Genomic DNA, 27,371 nt, shown 5'->3' with positions numbered 1-27,371 from the left:
TTTATTTTTTATTATTTATCATTTTGACATTTGAAGAAAAAATATTTTTTTATTTTTTCTGCCTTATCTAAGCATTAATTATTTTTCCTCAAAATTAAATTCAAGACACAATAGTAAACATCATTTAATATGATACTATAATAAAATAATTATGCCAATAATTATTTTTCTTAATGAATGTGTAGAATTAAAGTGTGACAAGTAAAAACAAATGGAGGTAGTACTTTACATATTTTAAATATAGGAATAATATTGAAAGAATATGTCAAATTTTTATTGATTTCATAAAATGCATAAGTAAACTGAAACAATCTATTTTCTCAATAGGTCATCTAAAATTTGAGGGACTCTTCAAGAAAATCTAAATTCCCATAAACTCATGGATATTCATAAAAAAATTGAAATCTCCAATATCCCATAAAATCAACAACAACAACAACAACAAACCCAGTGTATTCCCACTTAGTGGGGTCTGGGGGGTAAGATGTACGCAGTCCATACCTCTACCTCTGATGAAGTAGAAAGGCTGTTTCCGAAAGACCCCCGGCTCAAGTCACGAGATATCACACAAACACATAGTAAAGCACAGAAGCAGATGACATAACATAGATACGGCACCCATAAGGACAATATCCCATAAAATCATGGGATAAAAATCACGAGATATTAATAAAGAAATTATCCTATGTTCGAGAAATAGGTCACTAACGGCTCTCGAATTACGAAAAAAATTGAAAAAAGGATCAAGAGGAATAGATTTGTAACCACCTCGTTTATCAATAAAATTATTGTTTCTTCGTATTTTTATTTGTGGTTGAAGTTTATTTTCCATGTAAAAATTTGTGGAAAACAAATTGACACACTCAGTGGGACCAAATCTGTCCTTCATCTCTAAATCAGATAATCTGTAGCCGCCACATAAAGATGGAAACTCTATTGGTACTTCAACACTCGTCATCAAATCTACACTTCGACGACATTTGTGGGACTCTAAATTCTGTTAGAGTTCTAGGAGGGTACTTTACCTAAATCCCGCCTATTTAAAGGGGTAACATATTCCCTAAAATAGACATCTTGAATATCTCATAAACTGTGGATATTCGTAAAAGGATCGAAATCTCCAATATCCCACAAAATCATGGGATATTCATAAAGAGAACATCCTATGTTCGAGAAATACGCCACTAATAGCTCTCGAATTACGGAGAAAATTGAGAGAAGAATCAAGGGAGGAACAGATTTGTAACCACCTCGTTTATCAATAAAAACTGTTGTTGTATAAGTCATCTAAACTTAAAGAAATGAATTGTAAATGATTACTACTTATTAATAAAGATAAATTAGGCCGTAAAATATAGTAAATGTTCTTATTTTTTAAAACTGAACAAGGAAAAACAAATATAGATTTTTAGTATAATGAAGAAGTAAAAATGGACAGAAAAAAATGTTTGAGACAAATATTTTTAGTATGGAGATAAGTATTTTGAGATGAAATTATATAAGGCAGTTCAATCTTTACTACACAACAGGACTAATAGATAGATTTCATGTTGGAAGAACAAAAGGCTGAGCAATCTTATTGCTCAATTTTGTAAGTTAAGGATACTTACAAAGAGGTGACATTAGACATAAACCTACTTTAGTATGTCAGCAGTCAGAAGGAAAAAAAAAACTAAAAACATATCTTGCTTATGATCATTCATTTCCAAGAGCCCCTACTAAGTTTATGAATATGTCTTTCACAGGGACACATGCTTGTCTGTCATCTTTTGCAGCATTCTGGATTCTGGAATCAGCAAGGTAGATTTTTCTTGCTCTCTTCTTTGACATGTTTGCCTTCTTCGATAACTTCCCACGAGACTTGGTATTAAAGGGACCATTTTTCCTAGCTTGGGAACTCATATCTCCAAATTTCTTGCTGTTTTGCTGAATGTTGTCGTAATTAGTTGCAGGAGAGGAGGTAGAACTTGTGTAACAGACGGGAGTTCTCTTCGACTTTCTCCAAACAAGTTGAGGCATTTTGCTCTTGTTTGTCGTCTGATCAGAGATCTCTTTTTTAACAGGAAGCATTGAACTATCATATAACACTTCTATGTTGATGGGGTGCCCGACGATTGCCTTTCCGTTTAGTCTACTCATTAGAGAAACAAGGGGAGTATGCTCTCCTCTATAGGTGCGTTGAACTGTCATATGCACATCCATTAATGTCTTGGTACTATTCTTTCGTGTGGTCAACTTCGAACAAAGGCTTTGGATGCTGGCGTCCTCCGAGAAACTGTTCCCTGGACCAGGCTGAGACTTCTGACTGCCATTCCTTGACATGGTTTCAAATGATTCAGTCTTGAATCCAAATTCAGTGCTTCTTTCATTAGACGAAACAACTGGTCTGCTCTTAAAATGTTGATTATGCACTTTCCCATTGCGCTTCCATTTGTTGACTGCTGGACGACTGATGACCTTGAAGCTCATCTTCGTTGGTCGCAATGCATAGTGACCTGAATTTTCAGAATAGATTAAAACAGCACAACAGAATCCAGTCAATTGGTCGGTCCTGAAACTACTCTATGACTTTTGTAATGCCTCTTCTGTTGAGCAGCATCATACTGACAGAAGGAAAGGAAAAAGTTTCCATCTTTCATCGATGTGAATTAAATCATATGATGTAACGGATATTCTTAGATGTAGATTTTCTAGAATTGAAGTCACTGTCGATGCCATTTCCATGACATCACAGCAGCACACTGATGTAATAACTCAAAGAAAATGAATGCAAAGGAAGGGAAGTTTGCTAGTGCTTTAGGAATCATTGCATAGAAATGTAAGGCAAGATTATATGTAACATCTGCTCAAATAAGAGAAAGGCAACACTTAAAAAAAGAACCAGCTCAAGTGATGCTAATTAAGTAAAGATAAGGATTTAAACTTCAAACATTACGATGGAATAGAAAGGAGATAGATGTGTATCAAAACCATAAACAAGAGGATTAAACAAAGAAACATGGGATAAACATTAACCTGCAGTTGTCTTTCTCTTTCTATGTGAATCACTCTTCAAGGAACTCGTGGACTTGGAAGAAGAATTTTCTGCAATGATATTTGATGATTGAGAATAAACTGATTTCTCCAAGAAAGATATCGAGTTGATAGGGGAGCAAAATCTTTTGCTTCTCGTTGCTCTTTGATTACTTTCGCCATGAGTCTCACCCTCTTTGAATCCAGAAACAAATACTGTAATGAACAAACAAAATTTACCAGCAGATCGCTTTGTTGATTTAAACAAATTTCAAGATTAGGATGATGAGACACTTCTTTCTTAATGTGGCATCATGAACATTAAATTTAGCATCCATCTTGATCGACATATAAGCATCATTATTCACATATATTATCAAATACAAGTACTAACAACGACGAATTGGCAGCCTAATACAACAAAGACACAAAATCTCATAAAATACCTGGCCTTTCCAGTTTCTCCTGATCTCCCTTTTCAAGTTCAAGAGCATGAAGAATGGCATCTTCTCTACGCACATATTTCAGGCTTTTACTACAGGTAAATGTCTTGGATGATTCAGCCTTTTTGATACAACCATCAAACTCACCACATCGAAATGACTTTACACGATTAGAATTCTCCAAATTGTACCAACACCTGAAATAATTTTGTTAGACAATTGCACACAAACATGATTTCACACACTCATTTGCCTGATCTCAAATCCACAAAAGATTGCAATAAGCACACCAAAGGTAAAAAGCAACAACAAATATAGCAGAAATTAACCTCTTTCTCTGTTTCCTTACTGCTTAGCAACAAAAGACAGCTATATATCCATTTACACCCTTAAATACTTGGTTTTTCACCCAAAAAAATCCACCAAATCTCAACTCCCTACCAAAAATAAAAGGGGGTACTCAAGAACACCATATTCTAAACTTCTAACAACACATAAAAGCACAAAAAGAACAGAAAAAAAAAAGAGCTAAGAACCCAAAAAAATAAAACAAATCTCAACTCCCAACCAAGAAAAACCAAAAGGGATATTCAAGAATCCCATGTTCTAACATGTAACAACACACAAAAATAAGCAAAGAAAACAAAGAGGGGTATTCAAGAATCCCATATTATACCTTCTAACAACACACAAAAAGCACAAAAATAAGCAAAAAAACACAAAAGGGATATTCAACAAAAAAAAAAAAAAGAGCTAAGATAAGAGCATACACAGAAGCATTATCTCGACCAAGAAGCTTAATAGGAAATCTTGAACTTAAACTAGCACGAGAAAGAATCCCAGAGCTTGGAATCTCATCACTACACAATATTCTCCCAGGCCACCATGTTCCATTTTGTCTTAACACCCAAACTACACTACCTCCTCTTCTTTCTATAACACTCCCTCCCATTTTTTTTTTCAACAAATATTCAGATTCAGCTCTTTATGAGGAGATATATAAAGAGATTTTACCAAAGTTTTTAGTACTACTTTCATCATTATCATCATTTGGCACAAGGTAGAAAAAATAAATTTAAAAATAAAGTTGAAGAGCCAAGAATAAAGTGTGTCCAATGGGGGAATGCTAGCTGTGTTTTTTTCTTCTTTTGTTGTTTTTGAATGTACGATTAAGGTACCGTTGCCTCTCTTTTTGGTTTTGTCTTTTTGTTTAGACTTTGGAGCATGGAGGGAAAGCTACTTGTGTAATACTATCATAGGTGTCAAATAGAGAAAATGGTGAAAAGTCACCTAACCCAAATTTCAACTACACACTTATATTTTACGGGTCTATGATCCTCTTAAATTATTTTAAAATATAATTATTATTCCCCAAACTATTTTTAAAGTGAAGTATATATCCATCTAAAAAGCTCATACCCAAATCTTTTTAGGTAATGGTCTACTAGCGCTGCCACGTATCATGTCACGTAATTTCACGTCATATTACTTTTTTTACTATAAAAAAATTGATTATTTTTCCTTTTCTCTCTTCGTTTTCTTTCTTCTTCTCCAATTTTTCATCTTCCTCTTCCTCCTCTTCCTTCTCTTCTTCTTCTTCTTTTCTTTACAAACAATGACATCAATGGCATATGACCAAATGATGTAAGATTACTCCTCCATCAACAATTAATGTCTAAAAAATATTCAATTTTCATAAAATGGCACCGCCTTCTCCGATTTACGGAGAAAGATAAGTATCTTCAATGATGCACAATTTCTGACAATGAAACACCGTTGGATCGTGACGGTGACAGCAAAATTCAAAATTCCAACGTAGTCTTTTTCGATAAATTTTAGCATTCTCAACGTCAATAAATTTTTTAAGAGCTAAGGAAATATTCTAACCCAAAAATTAATTCGATTTTTCAATCTGAATTGATTCACATTCTCAACGTCAATCTGAAATTGGTTGATAAATTAACGTTGAGAACACTGAAATTAATCCAGAAAAATTTTAATTATATATCAGTGAACATCATTGATTTGACTAAGAATATTCAAAATTCTCAATCTGAACTGATTCAAAACTAGTTTTATGAAGTCGGAACAAGTCGATTTTGTTCATGAGGAAGATGATAAATTAATTTTAAATGTCATTGATGAGTTCTTGCATGTCAAGAAGAAGGAGAAGGAGAAGGCGGAGGAGAAGGCGGAGGAGAAGGCGGAGGAGAAGGAGAAGGAGAAGGCGGAGAAGAAGGAGGAGGAGGAGAAGCAGAAAAAGAAGGAGGAGGAGGAGGAGGAGGAGGAGGCCATTGATGCCATTGTTTGTGAAGAAGAAGAAGAAGAAGAATTGAAGAAGAAGAAGAAAGAAAATGAAGAGAGAATAAAGAAAAATAATAATTAAAATTATATATATTTATTTAAAGAAATATAAAAAATAAATTTTTAATAAATTATTTTCGTTCTCACTCTCTTTAAAGAGAGTGAAACACTCTCTTGCTATATCAGCGTTCAAGGGGTAATAATTTCATTTTAAAATAGTTCAGGGGGTCATAGGATCCTCGTAAAGTATAAGTGTGTAGTTGGAATTTAGGGTAAAGGTTGGGGGAGGGGGGCTTTTGACCATTTTCTCAGTCAAATATATACTTCATCTATTCGATTTTTCTAATTGCATTTTCATTTTGTTCTTTTCACTTCTTATCATTAATTATTTATTCTTTAAATTATTTTCAAGATATATATTTTTTTAAACATTAATTAATAAAGATTACAATCATATAGCTATATCAATAATTATTTTTTTTAATAATGTGTCGTATCAAAATGATAAAGTAAAAACGAATAAAGGGAGTAGTTTAAAATATTTGTGCTCCAACAGCACAGCACATGCGACACACTCACCTAAAAAGTTTTTATAATCACACAAATATTATGACATATTTAAAGCCATATATTTAATAAATTCTGTAGTCACAAAAACCACAAGTTTGAAAGTGCACTCTGATCCCATTGTATGTATGTGTTGCAATTAGCTATGAGCATAAAAATCGAAATATCGAACCAAATTAAATTAATTTGGTTTTTCAATTCTATATTTCTAGACTTTGGTTCTCGGTTGTAGAGTTTCAGTGCACCGAAGAATCAAATTTTTATTTTTTTTTACTGATTTGGGTTCTCCCAAAGTTCAATATCGATCGATTAGCTGTTCAATTAATGACGCCAAGCACTCTGTTCTAATTTATATGAGGTAATTTGACTTGACACGGAACATAAAAAAGGAAGAAAGACTTTTGAAACTTGTCATCTAAAATAAGTCATAGATATTTGTGTTGCTGTAAATCATTTCAGTTTCAATTCTCTATAGTGACAAACACTAAGGGGTCATTTGGTAGAGTGTATAAGATAATTCTGAATAGGTTGTATTAGTAATGCTGGATTAGTGGTGCAGGGATTAGTAATACAGGGATTAGTAAGACTGGATTATTTTTTATGCAGTGTTTGGTTTGATGTATTGAAAACAATATGTATTGTTATATTTTAAAAAGAATATTGCTTGTTTACAAAAATACCCTTTGACATATTATAACTTTGTTAATTTTCTTTGCAAAACTTTATTATTCTTTTAAAAAATATATATATAACTAATTATTTACTTTGGAATTTTAAGATTCAATCATTCACTTACAGATAATTTTTGGTTATCTCTTCTTTATTTGTTCATCATTTTTTTATTGTTTCCACTTTGTGATGTTCTTACGTTGGAGGGAGATACGTGTAACTTTTGAATGAGACAATAGAATTATTATTAACATAAATTTGTGTTGCGTAAAGTGTTAAAGCTAATTAGAAAAAATATTTTTATTTATGAATATCCTATTTTCAAAACTAAAGCTTGTATGCAATCATGCAATTTATTTTCGAATTTTGATCAATAAGTATTTTTTAAATTAATGGAGTAGTTTTTTTATGACTAAAATTATTTGGAGGGATATTATTATCTTCATAAATTGAAAAGAAATAACTCATATTGAATAAATTGAAAAGATTTAGAAAAAAAATTAAAGAAATTTGAGGGCGTTTTTGTCTTGACACATATTTGTCCATGGACTAATAATCTCATCAAATTGGGTGTATTAGTTATACACCCTATAATACCATGTATGATATATAACTAATCCATGTATTAGTTATACATAGCTTCAAAATTGCTACCAAACAATGTATTTAAGTAATCCCACCATTTAATCCATGGATTATTTTCGTAATTCACCCTACCAAATGGGAGCTATCTGATACCTATTGCTGGTGGAGTGACACATATCTCGTGGAATTAGTTGAGGTGTGCACAAGCTGACGCTTACAAAAAATCATTTCATTAAAAATAAGATAAGTATTTTACAATCAAATTGTTACTAAATATAAAAATATGAAAATGTATCGTTCTTAGCAAAAAGAAAAGTGTGAATTAGGAAGTAGTATATGATGACAACTCTACATAAACATTGGATAGATTGTGATTCACTCAAGGCGCTAACCATCTCTTGTATTAGCATTTAGCGCACTTCAAGAATCTCTCTCTCTTTTCCCATTTTTGGGTTCAAGATTTGGGAGTACAATAACATCATTGCTTTTCCATATGTCATGTTAATTACTTCTGATGGAAGAACATAATACGTTATTCTTGGTTCCACTATCATCACAACATTTAGAGTTGCATTCATAATAGATTCATAGCAAATGAATCAGACTATCATAATGTATCAGATGCATCACCAAAAAAAAAAAAAAAAATCGATGTTACAATCAAACAAACAAATGAAAAAAAAAAAAAAAGAGAGAGAATCGTTTGACTTGATTGGGTTATTAATATCGAAATGAAGTCATCAATTCGGCTACGATATGTTTTTTCTAAATAAACCAAACTTCAAAATCACAATAATTTAAACGATATAACTCTCTCCAGATTGCACAATTTTCTTAAATCGTTCTATTCGTACTACACGGATGTAACAATTGAGCACCTAGAGCATATGGTGGTTGTGTTATAAATGATTGATCAATCTTTTATATGTGCAAACCATGTAACTAACTCTGTCAATTTAAATTTAAATTTAGATTAACAAAATAATATAGTTGACATTCAAGCAACCCTTTCTAGAAATAATAAGTCACAAAATAATATAATTGACACTCAAGCAACCCTCCTAATATCCAGGTTGACATTGATTAGGGTAGTTAACTGGAGCTAAAATTAACTCAAGACCTAAAAGTTATGAAATTCCAAATCATATTAATTTACCCTGATTAAATAAGAAATAAAGTTAAAAGAATAACAGTAGCGCACAAAGCATTCGTTCAATGACATGAACACAATTGTATTCATTGACTTGACTTAATGTGAACATCGACTACGTGTAAGAAAACAGAAAGAACAATAATAACGGGACTTTGAATTAAAAGAGAAAAACAAGTTTTCCAATTAAGTGAGAGCCCTTCAGATTTTTAAAATTAGGTGAAAGGGACAAAAATTTTTTGAGTTTTTTTTAAAGTTTTTTCGTTCCAACAACTTCTCCCAATTGTTTGACAACTGTGCCAAGTTGTTGAGACAACTAATGTAATTGTCGAACAACTGAGAGCGACTTCATTTTTTCAAACCCACTTGTCCCCTTTTTTCTCAATAATAACTGCAGATGGAAAAGCAAAAAGTTGTTATCGATAACAGTAACTTAGCAGGGAAAACAAGATGGGAGAAATCAATGAAACATTTGAGAAAGAGGAGAAAATAATATGGCCTGGCTACAAAATGCAGCTGATCAAAGATGTACAATGCCCTCTCTCTATCCAAAAGAATAGTCAAAATAGATAGAAAAGAAAAAGCTATTTTTAGGAACTTTACAATATTTGGATCTAAAGAACAATGTGAGCATCATAATCTTTCTATCATTCACCTAGAAGGAGTTTCTGATGGCTGACTATTCAATGCAGAACTTGAGGGAATAGAAGGCATAGCTCCATTATCTTGAGACGATGAACCGCCCCACCTGGGCTCCGCATCTGATGGCTCCATTACATGCACCGCGCCATCACTCATACCAAGAGCAAATTGGTTGGAATCAGATGGATGTGCTGCTATCACCACAGGAAATGTAGCGCCGCTGCCACTGCTTAAACAAGTGAAATTCAGATTAGTTGGCCACAGTACCGAAAGATTACCCCTAATACCAGATATAGAGTAAAGAGCATGCCATTATTTCATGTTACGACATAGAGAGGCTCATGCCCTATTCACCAAATATAAGCAGAAATCGCAAGTGCTGACTTTGTTTTACCAAACGTATTGTACATTCAGTCGAGAACTTTCTAGCAAGTTAATCTCCCTCAAAATTGTCCTCCATATAGTGTAAGGTTTTGCGGGGAAAATGATCATTTCTTTTAGAATTTCATTTTCCTTTTGAACAAACACATGCAAGAAAACCATTTTCCTTAAACTTGCATACCATAATTTTCTAGAGTAATATATTTTCCAGCGAATAAGTTGGCATCCAAACAAAGGCAAGTTTCCAAGAGATCACTAAAGATCTGGCATCGGCATATTTAGGCATCATGGACTAGTATATCATTCAATGTAAAGAGAGAAATATGATTGGTTTGATTGATAGGAAGCCGGGGTGGCTCAAGGGTAAAGCTAGTAAAGCGTCTACTTTAGGCCCCAAAATTTTGAGGCCCCAAAAAATTTAATATGAATTTTATGATTTTAATTTCACTTCAAATAATATCAAAGATTGAAAAATATAAAAGGTATAAAATTTAAACTTATAAAAATAAAGGAAGAACTGTCTATTGTTTATTAAAAATATTTTAGAACTTTTTATCAAATCTTGATATTAATAAATAAAGTTTTTACAATAATATTCAAGGTAATGTATTGCAAACAAATGACTAATATCTTATTAATTAAAATTTGTCCTTACTTTTATAAATAATAATATTAGTATGTTCTAAGAATACTACACTAAAAAAAGTACGTAAGAATCAAAAAAATATTGATAATACTTTTGTTATGTGCATATATATATATATATATATATATATATATAGGCATAATATTAAAATTTGGCTTTTAGGCTACTAATTTTATTGAGACGGGACTTGATAGGAAGAGCACATAGATCTATTTAACATGTTTGATAAATCTTGCTATAGGAAACTTACAAGGACGTCTTTTGTTACTATTGAACTTGTGTGCTATTTGGGTTTTCGAAAAGGGGTTTAACGTTGGTCTTAGGCTTGAGCAATAATTAAACTCAGAATCTCCGATTTGAGGTACAACCGACTAAGAGCTTTTTATAATTTCTCTTTCCATTTATGCAATTTCAGTCCAACCCAGCCCAACCCACTACAGTACTACTTACATGTGCAGTGCTACCCATTTCGGAACAATGAATTTATCCAAGCAAAGCATTAATACCTGCTAATTGAAGATAAGTAAGCTGGGGGTGCAATTCTACATCGAAGTCTGAGACTGTCCGCATCAAATATTCCGATTGCACCATCGCAGAATCCAGTAAAGATCAGCAGACCATCGCAAGAGTATATAGCACTTGAAATGGGAGCAGAAAGGGAATCTCTTGGATACCACTGCAACCAATTACCGTTCAAATCATTTATATTTGAATATTTGAACTAGGAAAAGTAAGGAACTTAAAAGGTCAACATGTCTCGTGTTATAATTAAATATGAAACATGAAAGTTCTCTTTTGTGAGCTATGCCAAGCAATATATATGCAGCTACACTGCCAAGTAGAAGCAAGAAATGAAATAGAAACAAAAAGAGTGAAAAAATATCTCAATACAGCTTAACTCCGTCAAGCCTGGACGAGTAGTGAAGAAGTACAGAACTCCGTCAGAGCACTGGACGAGTAGTGAAGAAGTATAGAGCACTTTAGTTGGTTTTTGACCAACGGAAAGCATGCGATCAGGGTTGGATTTGAGTAATAGACTGACTGTCAAGGAGTGAAAGCAACTTGACTGGTTGAAAAGGGTACTAAAAAGGGACTGCTACCAACTAGGCCAGAAAGAAGACAAACATGGTAAAAGCATTAAAAAATAACTTTTATAATGGGAACAAAGAACACAGAAAATTGCATTGGTTCCAAGCAATTTTGGTTTAGCATTGCCATAATAGATCCTAAGTGCTAAGTGATTGTCTCCTATCGAACTCTTGAAATATATCCTAAGTGCTAAGTGACTGTCTCCTATTGAACTCTTGAAATATGCTGGAAACTTAACCCAAACAAACAAGAAACAGCAATATTTAAAACATCCATCCCAAAGAATGGATGTGATACAATCACAATTAAAGATGATGACAACTTTACAATAAACACTACCAGGATTGTCATCAGTACAATCACAATTGAAGAGGTGATGAGAATGATACATATACTGATAAGTGGAATTTAGTTAACCTAAAACACCTGCTTTATGAGCAATCAATACAAATTCTATTTGCACATTTACTAATAAAATACAATAAATTCATGTGAAGACTTACTGAACGTTGACATTCAAGTTGGGTATCATAGATTCCAATTTGGCTTTCATGAACTACTAGTACATGAGATTGGTCATTATGGAACTGGACTCTAGTTTCTCCAACTAAGGGAGCTTGGTGACCTGGCGGCGCTTGTATAGGCCTTGCTTTTTTCTTGTCCCAGCCATCAACACTCCAGATACATAGCTGCATCACAGAACAAGCACCAAATATTTTGCTATTAGCATGTCATTGAAATTTTACAACATTACTACTATAGCATCAAAGATGCGACGAAAGCACCATTGCCCACCCTAAAGAAATAACAAACTTAACGCATGCATAAATACAATCCATAAATCCAAATGGTACCAGCAGTGCTGTGCATTGAAAGGAAATGAATGTAGAGAGGTAAAATTAATGTAAAGAGGAGAAAAAAACGTCAACATGCCTGTGCATCTGCACCTGAAGATACCAGTACATTCAAACTCTGTGAAAATGCAAGGCCTGTGATCCGTTTCTGGTGACCCTTGAGCTTGATTTTGACCTAAGAGTGAAAGATAAAGAAGAAAACAAAAAAGATCCGTTACCACAAAATTCTAAAGGACAGACAGGAATAAGGAAAACAGAAAACAAAGTTGTTAAGCATAAGGCTTAATGGAAATGTAATAAAATAAGCCTCTTGCTTTGATATTGATGGTCTATATAATCCTGACCTTAAAAAGTATGTTAATTTTGAGGTGAGGAGAAGAAACATGGTTGGTTACTGTATTATATTAATGATTAACAGCCATTTGTCTAAGAATAAAGATAAGGGGTCTATACATTCACGCTTCCGTCCACTTTTAATTAATTGATAATGCTGATGGGGAGAGCACCCAACCCCTCCATATTTACTTTCTTCCAAACTGAGTGAAATGGACCTCATCCCTCGAGATTTGCCTCCACTCAGGCAATCCTTCCTCTTTACAACCCAAAACTAAACATAGCATAAGAACATTCTTTCAATTTCATTATCTAAACCTTCACTAAAACAATGAAGCCTAACGTAAACTCAGACTTATTAGCAGGCATATTTGAAGACAAACATGCATGCTGATATTCCCACCATGCATGGCTAAAATAAGCATTGTAAAAAATAGGAGAAAGAGGAGAAGATGGAAGCTACATAATGAAGTTTCAGAATCAGAATAAACGGTGACAGAAAAAGAGCAATACTGTTCCTTCCAAAATGACATGTGCAACCTAGGACCACCACACAAAGAAGGAAAAGTACCTCATCAACCCTAACATTGTATATCTGGATAGTGGAATCCTCCATTCCTACCGCAATAACATTGTTATCTTGAGGATGAAATGCCAAATAGGTGGCTGCAGGGGGTGGCGGCATGAAAGTTGTCATCACCTGACCAGAGTTCATGTGTCAGTCCAGTATAACCAATTTATCATCGTCAAAGAAGGGACAAGTCAACTTTTTACATAATGATAAAAATGTTGATAAACTTCACGTTCAAGAACTAGACGAGATCTTCGTCCACTCCTTTTCCTAGGGAGGGTCAACAAACCTTGAAGGTCATCATGTTAAACAAGGACACCTTCCCTCCAGAAGCAGACATGACATAAGAATCATTTTTAGATAAAGCAATACATGCAGCGGCATCTTCAGCTGATTTTGCATCACCGACATCATTAGACATGAGTGCTCCATTTGCCGGCAGCCACAGTTGTGGAGAAACTGCCGCTGAGGACTGAAAGAAAGAAGTAAGGAAAGCAAACCAATCAGAATTTTCTGAAAAGAACTACTGAGAATTAGATCTGAGCCATATGGATACTCCAACTTAACCTTTCCAGATGGATTTCGCTCATTTCTCTGCCATTTCCAGAGCTTATGAATGGCATTAGAGCCCAGTGCCAGGACAGCAAGCCCAGAGTTTGTATAGAGCAGCCGCAACACCTGCCACCATTACAACAAATATCTTTAGGTTGCTGACAAAGACTGTTAATCGAAGAAGCATTTTGTGCCTCAACAATACAATAGCAACAATTCATATTCCACCAAGAAAGACATAAACATGCAGCAGGAGATTCAACAACAGTATCCAGGAACAATAAAGAGTTGTGAAAGACCTCATAGAGCAAGCAAAAGAATGGCATATCTGATAATACAAGCTATAAATGAGGTGGTCAAACAATTCAACGGTATTAGAGCAAACAGAGAACCTAGGTTCAAGTTTCTCTGTCACCCTTCATCAAAAAAGAGTTTCCAGGTACTTTTGCCGAGAAAAAGGATCAAACCCGCACATGAGAGCGTATTCGAGATATAAGCAAATAAAATAGTCTTTTCTAAACTTTTTATATGAGGTAGTTACACAATTCAATTCAACAAGGATTATGACAAACGATGCCACAAAATTTAATCTTCAAAAGAGAACCTAACACAAGCAAGTGAAACTAAAAATGTAGATGAAGTTTTCTAACAACCTTGCTGGCTGACTGAGGGTCTGGCAACTTTAGCGTTTTAAGTTGAGATGAGTCGGTAATATCAGAGAATTTCCAGCTTTTAATCTTGTTCATATTTTCCGCAATTTTAGGTTTCACGTCGGGAACTCTGCTGCTTTCCATAGTGGCCTATTGATACAACAAGCAGGCTAAGTAAAATATAATAGAATCATACTTCAAACGACAAGATCAGGAAGCACCATGCATTCCCCTGTCAAAGGTGATAAAGAGGGGGAGGGGGAGATCATGGCAGATAACATACCAGATTGCCGATAGACATTGATTGCTGAGTTCTATCACTCCGTTCAATGATTTGAGGTGCCGAGCCAGATATATTAGGAATTGGACCTAAGGAACCAGCAATTGGTGGCTGCACAGTGAATCAATTTAAAGACAACCATCAACTGGCGGTATGAATATGACAATTTAAATTAGTTAAGGGCCTTGTGTAGTAAGAAACCATAACTGCCCAAATGAGGAGCAATAGTACCTTAACATTGACATCAGAAAACGCACGTGAACCCTCAAATGCCCTGCTCTCCAGCATCCTCAGCATTCGCTGCCCATCAGTATTTGCCAGAACCTTGATTCCATTATCACTCGTCGTGACAGCCAGCAAAGAGCCTTCCTTATTGAATCTTAGTCTCGGACTGGCCTGAAAAGGAAAATGGAGTTCAAAAATTATCAATTTCAATATTGATGATCAAGCAAATGAATTCAAGTAACAGAAATACTAACAGGCAATCCACCATCGCCATCAGTAGACGTAAGCATGTTGGTATTATCCATTTCCCAAAACTTTATCTGGAACTCATCACCTGCAGCTAAGAAACGATTTCTCGTTGTGTCAAACTGCACTACACCTAATGAACGCTTTCTAAAGCCAGAGAATGTCCTCTTGATTGCTCCTTCACTCTCATTCCACTCTACAAGGTGGGATTCACCTTCTTTACTTGTACCACAAGAGAAAAGTCTGAAAGAAGATCAGAAAAGTTAAAAATGACTAGATATAAAATCAAATGCAAACAAGTTTGTCTTGCTTCTCAAAAAAGTTCGTCTTCTTTCAGACATCAATCATAAAATCGCGTAGGCCTCTTTACAATTCATTTTTCTACCTTCAATAAGCACCATTAAATCATTCACTATTGCTGCCATATTTTTTATCCTGGCACCTTTTGAGTATAAAACTCACCCTAATGAGTCCTCCTCCAACGGCGTCATATTTTGCCTTAGGGAGTGTGCATAACTTTAGCCCTTTTTTATTTTTTGGCCAACGGTATGTTTGATAGAGTGCCAAAGAAGGTTGTTAGAGAGAGCACACTTTTATTTATTTAAAAATGTTTTTCAACACACCATCTCAAGTCCGTCTTAATCTTTTTTCACGAATCAAGCGCATGGAAATTCTCTTTGATAGTGAGTGACTCAAGACCTTTGCTACCATGTTGAAGGGTATGATCATCTCATCCAACAACTTAAGCTAGACAGAAACTTTTATATATTTAATCATGTCGTTCAACAAAGAAACCGAAATTAGAGCTAATAGGAGGAAGACCACTGATAAAATCACAAACAGCCGGTGATTTATTCATGAGCTAGAGAGATAAGAGCTTATATTTGCAGGCAGGATATAGAAATCCGGCACTATCTATATATAGTAGCTTCTAACTCCGCAACCAAACTAAAGACTCTGGAACATAGAATACGCCTAGAACTAGTGATGCAGATAATGTATATGTTGGAATTGGAGCGAATCCAGATGCAATTTAACAAGCCAAAGTGAGGGGTAGAAAAAGCACCATCAAGGGACGGGAACGACACCCTGACTAAACAAGAGTTTCTTCAACTGTCGAAAGTCGTAAAGAAGGCACTAGATAAGCAGCTAACATAAACTACTACCATACAATGCATCCTGTGGGCAGCCTTCAAAGGAATTAAAGATGATTGAGTTCAATGTGAGTTATGGCGGGTAAAGGCAAATTTTTGTTAACATCTGCCAAAAGAAGCTATGTTTTATTAGTTGGAGTGCTCGCGGACATAACAGCAGAAAAAAAAAAAAAGGAGAAGTATCGAACTATTGACTCAAACATGGAAAGCTAACGTTTACTGCTTGCAAAAGACTAAGATGTTCCACCGGGATCCTTAGTTCAAAAATCTGGGCAAATAGATGGTTAGATTATGCTGACTTTGGATACAAAATGAACTGAATTTGACCAACAAGGCAGGCTCGCAGCCAGTAGTCAGGTATGGAGTAGGACTGGATAGACAATACTATATATGGTTTAGCTGGATAGGAGGACTTTCAGCCGACACTGATAACATCACCTCTGTACATTTTCTCATGCTTTATACTGATGACACTCATATTTTGTGATGCTTTTCTTGATGAAGTCGACCTAGAGTAGGCAGCAGAAGCATCTCAGCATTATACTGTTGGTTTATTTGAGGCTAATTCTAGATAGACTATAATCTATCAAAGAGCCATCTTTATCCAGTAAATGACGTGCAAAACATTTTTTTATAAAGTGGTGTCCAAGTAAGCTTGTGCATACCATAGGTACCAGGTAACTTTGTTCACTAAGGATAAGCTAGCAGGAAGAAATCACCTAACATTTTCTTGTCTCTGCCAGGTACATAACATTCATATATTAGCAGAAATTATAGGTTGCTGAGCTGAGAGTTGGTTCCTTCCCTACTACTTAACTTGGCATCCCCTTTGGACTAAACACGAGGATGAGACTATATGGCACGGGGTACTTGATAGGGTGGAAAAGATTTTCAAGGTGAAAGAGGCAATATCGCTCATTTTGGGGAAGAAGTGTCCACATTGTGTTCTAGATAGCTACCAACATATGTCATGTCTCTTTGATAGTTACCTGTTAAAGTTGAGAGGAAACGTAACAAGTTTAGAAGGGATTTTCTTTGCGAAGGCAAAAGGAACAAATATACATTTCCATTAAACAAAGGGAGTCCAGGGACAAATCAACAAGGTTTCTTGGTTGGCTCAATTGAAGGATGGTTGGTGTGCATCATCTTGATGATTTCCAACAAAGTAAAAACTTCACATTCAAATGCCACAGGGAGGGCAACGAAATTCACTCAATCGACTCTCTGAACTTCCACCCTGCTCATGGAACATTTGCCACTGCAGGATCTGATGGTTCATTTAACTTTTGGGACAAAGATAGTAAACAGAGGCTTAAGGTATCCTTGATCTTTTTCAAGTGCCATTTTCTATGAAGTTCAGTCATTTTCTTTATTTTTTGTGATTTCTAGCATTTATTCCTTATGAATGGAATTGGCATACATTTAGACGCATGAAATTGATAAAGCATCTTTCTTTGTTTAGCATAGCCTGGTTTCTGGACATTAAAAGCTAAATATCTCTTTTTGTTTGTTGTTTATTCATTCATGTGATTATATGGCAAAATAGAAACTGTCATGTTGCAAAAGAGAATTGCTCTATAAAACCGACCTTGGTCGACGTAAACCTTTCTGAATATTAGGTTTTCCAATCTAGGAGTTACAAGAATTTCTTGAATCTCCCTCTGTATCATTTGGTAGTACACACCAGCTGCACATTCTTTCATGCAAATTTATAACTTTATAGTTTGCATCAGGTGGTGGCGGAGATGAGGATGTTGTGATGGATGTGTGGTCTAACTAGGAGAGATAGGGTTAAAAATGAAATTATTCGAGAGAAGGTGGAAGTGACTTCGGTGGAGGACAAGATGTGGGAAGTGAGATTGAGATGTTTCTGGCATGTGACAAGGAGGTGCATGGATGGCCCAGTACGGAGGAGTGAGAGGTTGGCTATGGATGATTTCAGGCGGGGTAGAGGTAGGCCGAAGAAATACTGGAGGGAGCTGATTAGACATGCCATGGAGTAGTTACAGCTTACCAAGGAAATGACCTTACATAGGAAGGTGTGGAGGACGCAGATTAACGTAGATGGTTAGAAGGTGGGAGTGCGTCCTTGCTACTAGGAAGGGATTGCTTTGTTTGTAGCAGTGTCATTAGTCGTGTGTGTTCTAGTTTCTTGTTCGTGGTGTTGTGTTGATGTTTGTGATTTCGGATAGATAGTTTATACTCATATTCTGTGGGTGTCTTGTTTCTATTATTATGCATTGATGTGTTATTCCATCTTGTTTTTTGCTTCTATTGTCTTTTGATGTTGTTTCTTGTTCTGAGCCGGGGGTCTTTCGGAAACCACCTCTCTACTTCATTTTGAGGTAGTGGTATGGACTGCATACACTTTATGCTCTGCAGTACACTAGGTATGTTGTTGTTGTTGTTGTAGTAAAGGGAGTCCAGTGATACTACCAGAGGAAGTCAGAGATTTTGATATATAAATGCCAAAGTATAATAAGATCCTTTTATTTAAGTGACTCCAGATATTTGGTCGACAGTCACAAAATTCATACTGCTGGTTATTGGAGTTCCAAACCTTGGTGCAGCGGTTTGGAAGAGTAGTAGGAAGTAGGAACCTAGATGGATTTTCTTGAACTTCCAATTCTCAGCAGGAAAAGCAGATGAAATTGAGATTTTGGCATGATGCTTGGATTGGACACCTTGCTGAAAATTGAAATCCTTTAACCGTTCAGTTATGCTCTTAATACGGAGGGGGAAGTAGCCCTATTCAGGTCTCAATCTGGATGAAACATATCTTTCAGAGGGAGGTTTGAAAATTGAGATATACACGGATCAGACCAATTGTTAAAATAGCTAGCAGCTGCGTATATCAAATAGGAAATGCAAGACTCAATAAGATGGAAAACCTAAAGGATGGCCAATATTATTTTAAGCTGGCTGTAATTGTCAGTTGGAAAGGTAAGCTAAGCTGGCTGTAAATTGTTGTCTTATTGTCCTCTATTTAAAAACCTATATAATGACCTTAAAAGTCTATCCGAGATAATAGAGCACCTCCTACAGTTGTTGGTCTTGGTCCGGTTGGGTCTAATAAAAGCCTGACTGGCATAAGTTAATCAACAAAAAAGAGGCACCATCATGTTCTACAGGTGATTTATGTACGAAACAGAATGGGAATATTTAAACTATCATTTGATTCAGCATCAAGATTCTGGACAATCTTGAGTATGTTAACTTATGTGGCCAGTACTAGCTAATGCCTGGGACAGTAAACGACTTTATTGAGTTGGACTGGACGAAAGTTGAGCACACAAGACGGATGGATATGGTTCACTACTCCAGCAGGTATTACTTGAGTAACTCGCTAAAAAGAATCATAGGTGTTTCAATGGCAAGAGAAACCTGTCCATAGACCTTTTTTATGAGGTGAAGTCGGAAACTTGTTCAGAGTAGATATAATTTTTTGTGCTTTTAGGTTTTTGGTATGGCATGCTCAACGTATATGATATATACAATCTACTTGAGTTTTTCTATTCCCAAAATTTATAAAGGAAACCTGGGTTTCTGTAAGCTGTACTAGTGTACACTTTGTTGGTGCAGTTTTGGTGGAATAAAAATATTTTACTTGTTAAAGGTACTGCAGAGGACAAGTACAAAGAGACAAAAAAGAAGTACAGAAAGATAACACACACAAATAAAAAAAGGAATAGAGCGTGTTACACCAAATTTGAAGATAAAGAAGATGGTAGATTTTAGAATCATTATACTACTTTAGCTTGGTATAAAGGAGGATAAATAAAACGCATTACCAAAAATTGCATCACAAGGACGAGATCTTTCGAAGAAAGAAATGTAAGATTACATTCATTGCATAAAAATCGTCAAAGCTTCCTTACTTTGAAACAAATAAGGTCACTTACTAAACAAAGATCAAAATGTACTGGCTTTTGGACCAACCTGGTTCCATCAGCACTATATGCCATTGTTGTGCACCAAAGACCAGGAGCATCATAATCTACTCTTGATCCCAAGCAATCATACAGCCAAGCTTTTATTTTGCCATCAATGGCCGTAGAGAAAATAAACTGCAAAACACAAATTCAGAAAATAGTCTTCTTTATCAAACGCAACATCATAAAATTATAAGACAGCTTCCTTGACTCTCATTTTAAGAAGCCCAACGGAAAACATTCAACAGCCCAAGAGTCGATAATGTGAAAAGTAACCACAGAATGCAAATGATTTACCTGGATACTCTCTTTGTAGTGAGGGCAGACAGAATACACAGGAGCTTCATGCCCCTCAAAAATGTGTTGTCTACGACCACTTACTGCATCCCAGACCTGTTATAAGAAAGCAAATAATTAAGACAATAAAATCCTACAATATTACCAACAGCTTTCTTCTTCTTTTTCTTAAATAAAGGAAGCATAACACCAATATTATGTTATCATGTCAGAGAATACCTTGATTGTCTTGTCATCCCCACATGTTACTACGCATAGTTGCTTATTAGGGTGGGCAAATGCAATATCATTAACACCGCCAGCATGAGCGTCAATCTATAACATGGAAGAATAATAAAAACTTGATAAGTTACGTAATTATTGATGTAAGGATGCGAGACAAAGAGACAGCGTTTTTGCATGGCTTACTTCTAGATGCTGTCTCAATTCTCCCGCTGGGCTGTATGTATATATTTGAACAATGTGATTCGAAAAGGCAACTCCTACAACAAGCAAAATGCAAAATCATGGATACAATTGAGTTCCTAAAGCTGCAAAAACTTATCACAGAAAATTAAAAAGAACCAATAAAAGCTCATCTTACCAAGTAGAGAACCATCTGGACCCCACACACATCGATTGACTGATACAGTGGCATCTTTGACCAAAGCTGACTGAATGATAAGCAACCAAAGCATGTTAGTTTGGGAAGCAAAAGTGAATCTTACAACCCAAAGAAGAAAATGGAGAAATATGCTCAATTGAGGAAATAAGACTTAATATAGACATGCTCCTTCCATCCTGAATCAAATGAAACCAATAAACAAGCTGAAAAATATGAAAAGAGTTTTTGGAGCTTGTTATTAAGGTGCATTCGTCTAGTCAAAGTGTTATGCATGTGTCTGGTAGTTTTGTTCGTGGTGTTTTGATGATGTTTGTTATTCCGGATAGATAGTTCATAGTATTACTCTGAGTGTCTTGTTTCATTTATTATCTAGTGGTGTGTTGCCCCATTTTGTTGTTTGTTTTTATGTTTTCTGCTTGACATACTGTTATTTATCCTGACCAGGGGAATCTATCAGAAACAACCTCTCTACTTCATCTTAGGTAGTGGTATGGACTGCGTACACTTTACCGTCCCCAGACCCCACTTGGTGGGAATACACTGGGTATGTTGTTGTTGTTTATTGAGGTGCATTCTGATTTATGCTAATAAGATGCTACCATGTGACCTGTGAAGTAAGGTAGTTCACTGAATGATGACATGCCAAGACCAAATAATATACGGCACAATACTGAATTAGTTCGGCATCTCATTTAGGGGACAGGATTCACATTTAAGTATGATGGACTGGAAAGAGAAATCTTTTCACTAATTGGGGGATCAAATAAGCAATATTGGGCTTCAAAACCACAAGAATCACCTGGAATGGCATTGAGCATGCAGATATATCCCAAACCTTGAAGCTCTTATGCGCTAACCGTTCGCGAGATCCAACTTCCCAAATGCTAATGTCACCAACATTGGTACCCACTACACGGTGATACAGGAAATTAGGACCAACAGAAATTGGAAGCCACACAATGCCCCCTTCCCAACCATGGGTCTAACTTACAAAATACTTAAATGATAAATCACAACTTTCAATAGGAATATGCACATAACCATGCAATAATCATAAGTAACCCTTCCCATATTAACTACGGAAAGGCCAATCAATCAGAATCAACCTAGAAGAACAGTCTGTTGTTGTGGATGGAAATCCATGCTCATAACGTTAGATCCTTGGCTAAGGCTCCGCACAACAGTTTTGGGAAGGTCATCCGGTGAATACATATTGGGAGGATGAGTTGAACCAGAAAAGGATACCTGAAGAATAACAAGATAGAGTTGTGTTTGCTTGCCTTGGTAATTGATTAGGTAATCTAATCTCACAAATTAGTGATTTCCATCTTACTTCAATCTCACCTCATCAGATTGACCGGCACGCATTCGTTTCATCAAATGCTCTGAATCAGCCATTTGAAAGTCCATTCCAGGACCGCCTGGGTTAGTTCTTGGATGTTTTAGAAAGGCAGCTGATGACATTACAGTAGACAACTTTAGTTTAAGAAACATACTAACTTTTTGAAAATGCAACCACAGTTTCCTCCAAATCAATAATAATATAACAGACCAGCACCAGGAGCCTGCACAAGACCAGGGGGTCCAGGAGCAACAGCAGGGTGAGACAGAGAAGGATTTGCACTTGACATCCACCCTGCGATAGCACTTGGTGAAGGTGAAGCAACTGGTTGGAATGGCTGTAATGAGAAAACTAAAATAAGTGAGACACCTTATGGAATATAACAAATGGTTTAGCAGATAAGTAAGAGGTTTTGTTCTTAAGGAAAAAACATGTTTAATGAACTCTACTCACACTGTGAACTCCAAGTGGAGGAAATGCCCCAGGCTTTGGAACTGGTCCAGCAAGAGGAGTATTTCCAGGAGGAGGAGGGCGAGTTCCATTGCTAGAAGCACAAGTATGATCAGTAAAAAGTGTTTTAATATCAGGATTTGGACGTGGATTCTTGCATAGCTGATGCTGCCAGTTAAGACTGAAATCCAAATAACACAACTTAAAAATGCAGTCTTAACAAGAAAATCAGATTATCACAGAAGAGGATCGATCTCATCCTTAATTAACAATACCAACAGCTAACAGCAACAAACGATTATAATTAGCAGCGGCGGAAAAATGGACCCCCCATGACATTGATAGCCAGGAATTGAAGCTAACTTGATCTATCACTTCGTATTTGAGGTAATCTTTGTAGGATTGATGATAGATAAGAGCTAAGTTGCGCAGACTCTTCATTTTTGTTGCTGAACCCGTGTCGACCCGACACGGGTGTGGGATTCGGTCAACCCACATCGGGTACTTTGACAACATAGTCCATAAACATTTCTTTGGGGGGTCCATGTTGGGGGGGGCTTCAATCTCTTTTAGGTTTCCCTCTTCGTCAATATTTGCTATTAATAAATGTTTTCTTTCTCATAGAAAAGAGGGAAATTTTCTATATTAATTATTAGCATTTATATTTTTAATGCCCATCTTGGAGAATGAAAGACTGATTTCTACAACATATATACATGTAAGTTTCTTCTGAGGTAGTGGTATGGGCTGCGTACACTTTACCCTCCTCCGACCCCACTTTGTGAGAATACACTGGGTATGTTGTAAGTTTCCACAGAATATCTCTCAAAATTTAGAATATACTTATAGCTTTGCTTTTATAATTTTGATTTTCTAGCAGAATCCAAGCACCTGTATCCCTACATGGAGTCTATACACTCGAATCTTAAAGTTAAGTGTTTGCCGAATTTGACCCTCGGATCCACATCCAAGACGGATACCCCCACCGAATCCGAGCAATTTAGGATGAGATCATGCCAAATCGCTTTCTCATTTTATGCAAGTATAAGAAGCATTAAATATTCCCATATAGATAACCTCGACAGATTAAATGCAAGATAACTAAGCACAATTTAGCATAGAACCTTTGATTAATCAATGTCCGCAGTCGTGAAGCTTTGAAAGAGGGAAAAGCTAACTTGTCACGGAACAGAGGGTTTGCCTCAATAAGCTTTTTTAGTTCTACCAGCATAATATTTCTTGCCGATTTTGTATCCCCATATTTGGAGAGCTGCTCGTTCTGCCTAAGGACACAACAAAAGGTTTTCAATCAATCATCAACAAAATGAAAGAGTACGTATCACACTTCAAGCCAAAATATAATACCTAAAATTGTCAAGAGTCAATAATTGGGTGATCTCCTTGAAGAGATCTTCATTAAATGAAGCAAAAACCTTAAGGTCCTTCACAAGAATCTCAACTGCTTTTACTCGATCATGCCTGACAAATATATTTCAGAAACCAACCAAATGATTAGAGGCATTGATGAAACTTGAGGAACGATTTAATGGTGAAAGACATTTGAACTCACTTGTCAAGAGCTTCGAGATATTTTTGCTTTCTTATTTCAAAGAAGATCTTCATTGAATAGCGGTTGTCCTCAACCTTTGTGAACCCACTTAGGTATCGCTCAACTTCATCCCATTCACCAGCTTGCACTTGATCCTCAAAGTATTTCATGTTGAAGAAGAAGCCAGATTCTTGCTCCAACCTACAGTTAATATTCATGCAATTTTATAAAATGGAACATGAGAAGAGAACAAAAGATTTAGCACTACATCCCCTTAAGAGTTAAAGAGTTATGCCATCTAGCTTGCTCTATAGACTCAAAGAGTTATGCCATCTAGCTTGCTCTATAGACTCTAGCTAAGTGATGAAATGACAGAGTACAATCAAATAACCCTAAAGGAAACAGTCACAAGATTTCATTTTCACCATTAAGCTGAAAATTCCTTAAACAAAGCAAATCCAAATCTGACTCAAGGTGATCACTAGGCTACATCATACATTCATCAGGTCTAATCGAAATGAGATAGGCATCGAAATATCAATTTCAGAATACTACATCACATTTCACTGGCTAAATTATATATGCATTTGAATTTTAATGATAAAGGCTTAAATAGAGAGGAACTTCTTACTTATGAACTGTCTCTTTGAACTTCTCCTCATCCAAAAATTGGAGGATTAAGAAAACCAGTTCCCTACTCAAGGAAGACATGGTGACAGCTCCAGGAACCCCTAGCCACTCCAGTGCAAATACTTGGATGTTAATTAGCAAAAGCAAAGAAAAAGTAACCAAATCTTCCACCAATGGAGCCCCTTTGCTCCAAGTAATCAATCACCTACTTAATCTAGATCACTTCCCCAACAACCAAAAAAACACTCATCCAGAGATTCTAAAAACACAATGTACCAACACCAGGGTTCCAAAAAAATCACTTCAATTCTTGCTCTTTCAACCAGTAGTTCCTACCTTAACCACCATCAATGCATCCAATTCAAATCCCAAGAAGATGCCACCCCCAAAACCCCAATTAAACAACCACAAAACAAAGTCAAAAACTTTCTTGGAAAATGAGTTCCTCCAAATTACACCCCAAAATCCTCAAACTCCTAAACCAAGGTTAAAAAAAAATGCAATCTTTAACCTACCCAATACATCAAACAAACAATCCCTCTACAGAAAATCTTAAAATTCCTTAACCAAAGTCAGAAAAATGCAATCTTAACCTACCCAATACAATAAACAAACAACCCCTCTTAATCAAATCCTAAAATTCCTAAACCAAACTCATAAAAATGCAATCTTTAAACAATCCCACTTCAGTTTTCCTCTAAAGAACTCATTTTTTCACAATAATGAGAGCAAAAAAGGACACTTTTCAGATCTGGATACATAAAATATCTGAATAAGAATGCATATTTTGAAGTGTTTTAGAGGCTACTTTTACTTGTTTTATGACAACCCCCACATGATATTTTTAACAATGCAAAAGCTACTAGGGTTTTTTTGTTTCTATTTTCTTTTTCCTCTTGTATAGAAGAGGGGACTAAATATATACTGAAAGGGACTTCCTTTTTTTCCTCTCTTTTTCCCTGTAGACAACCACCCACTACTCCTACTGTTTCTTTCCTTCCTTTGTATTCATTCACTCTCTTTCTATATATATGGCATGTGTTCCATTTTCCTTTCTCTTACAAAAAGTGCTCATTGTTCCCCTTTTTTTGTAAGGGTGGGGTAGGTAGGTTTTTGTTGGGTTTATGAACATAATACATGAACAAAATATTTATTATTCTGAGTCGATTGCTAAGTAAATATTTCAATACACGAACACATATTTATATTTGTCGCCATCTGATAAGCAAATTACTTCAATCTCTCTCTCTATATAAGAGGATTAGAGGCATGCCTTAAAAGTCATCATTCTCATTTTTCTTTTTTTGTGGATTTTTTGCATTTTTATTATTCAAAAATAACATACATAAAAAGATAATTCAGAGAAAACAAAGAAGAAAATAGACCAATAAATTTTATGTTTCAGTTTTTATTTCTATGCTGAATGACATAAAAATGAAGGATCTAAACAGTTACAAATTAAACAAAACGGTAGTTGAATAGATGATTCCAAATAAAATACCATTTAACACAAGGAAAAGAGAATAAATATTTTTAAAAAAAATAGGGAGAAGAAGCATAAGAACAAAAATGGAAAAATCTACTCTTTGACATTGATTGCAATGATGTAAAATAGTGGACGAAAGATCTCAGAAACTGAATACGAAAAGGGAATTTTAGTTTCGTAAAATCAATTGTGCATCTGTAAAAGTGGTGATAAATACAAAAATAATGGTGCATTTGTTAAAGTGGTGATAAATACAAATTTGATGAAGTTGTGGCAGTCCAAACCTCGAGGTCAATTTTTCATCTCTTTAATATGATATTCTACTTTCTTCTCTATTTCTATTGTATGAGAAGCTTAAAAAACTTTGTACGAGTAAATTATAATGAATCTGAAAAATACATTAAGGAACAAGTAAAAATATATAATTAGAAGTATTCGAATTAATATATAAATTTGAAAGGTAAAAAATAGTAGTTTAATTGAAAGGTTTTGCACTTAAACGGCAAACTAAGTGCAAAAACTTGACAAACATAGGTTTTACTTCGTGGGCTGTTCACAGAAAAAGTTTTGACGTATTTAAATCCTAACACGTATATAGTATATTTTATAATTATGATTAGAGTATTGTATTTTGATATTTTATATTACTTATAATGCTTACTTTTTTTTCATACAAGGCAGTTGATTGTTTGTTTCTTCTTTTTCATATTTTTAATAAAGTCAAAGTT

General features: G+C 35.3%; 2 protein-coding genes across 6 annotated transcripts; both read right to left on the bottom strand.

The window, feature by feature from the left end:
- Window positions 1-1,458: 1,458 nt before the first annotated feature.
- LOC107869690 (uncharacterized protein At1g51745) lies at window positions 1,459-4,667 on the bottom strand. Its single transcript, XM_016716172.2, has 4 exons — window positions 4,226-4,667; window positions 3,459-3,652; window positions 3,016-3,228; window positions 1,459-2,495 (listed from the first exon to the last, which is right to left on the bottom strand). The coding sequence occupies exons 1-4, from the start codon at window positions 4,405-4,407 to the stop codon at window positions 1,696-1,698; spliced, it is 1,389 nt and encodes a 462-aa protein (XP_016571658.1). The 5' UTR covers window positions 4,408-4,667; the 3' UTR covers window positions 1,459-1,695.
- A 4,514-nt stretch (window positions 4,668-9,181) lies between these two features.
- Window positions 9,182-26,254, bottom strand: LOC107869701 (protein TOPLESS-RELATED PROTEIN 2). Of its 5 annotated transcripts, none has more exons than XM_047395011.1 (25): window positions 25,159-26,254; window positions 24,549-24,728; window positions 24,344-24,457; window positions 24,103-24,261; window positions 22,982-23,159; window positions 22,745-22,865; window positions 22,531-22,640; window positions 22,293-22,431; window positions 21,986-22,095; window positions 21,166-21,235; window positions 20,991-21,064; window positions 20,802-20,897; window positions 20,583-20,678; window positions 20,293-20,420; window positions 15,208-15,442; window positions 14,960-15,124; window positions 14,732-14,839; window positions 14,452-14,598; window positions 13,814-13,924; window positions 13,536-13,718; window positions 13,247-13,375; window positions 12,422-12,517; window positions 11,992-12,177; window positions 10,906-11,075; window positions 9,182-9,601 (listed from the first exon to the last, which is right to left on the bottom strand). In XM_047395011.1, exons 1-25 carry the CDS (start codon window positions 25,236-25,238, stop codon window positions 9,382-9,384), a joined length of 3,405 nt encoding a protein of 1,134 aa, XP_047250967.1. In that variant the 5' UTR covers window positions 25,239-26,254; the 3' UTR covers window positions 9,182-9,381. The 5 variants fall into 5 exon arrangements, with proteins under 5 accessions (XP_047250967.1, XP_016571665.2, XP_047250976.1 ...); XM_016716179.2 differs by having other exon boundaries at window positions 22,739-22,865; window positions 25,159-26,248; XM_047395020.1 differs by having other exon boundaries at window positions 9,182-9,598; window positions 25,159-26,240.
- Window positions 26,255-27,371: the final 1,117 nt, after the last annotated feature.

Source organism: Capsicum annuum, chromosome 1 (genome assembly GCF_002878395.1).
Source record: "Capsicum annuum cultivar UCD-10X-F1 chromosome 1, UCD10Xv1.1, whole genome shotgun sequence".
In the NCBI taxonomy this organism is placed as follows: Eukaryota; Viridiplantae; Streptophyta; class Magnoliopsida; order Solanales; family Solanaceae; genus Capsicum; species Capsicum annuum.
Note: the sequence above shows the minus strand (reverse complement) of the source record. Positions and strands in the feature narration are given on the sequence as shown.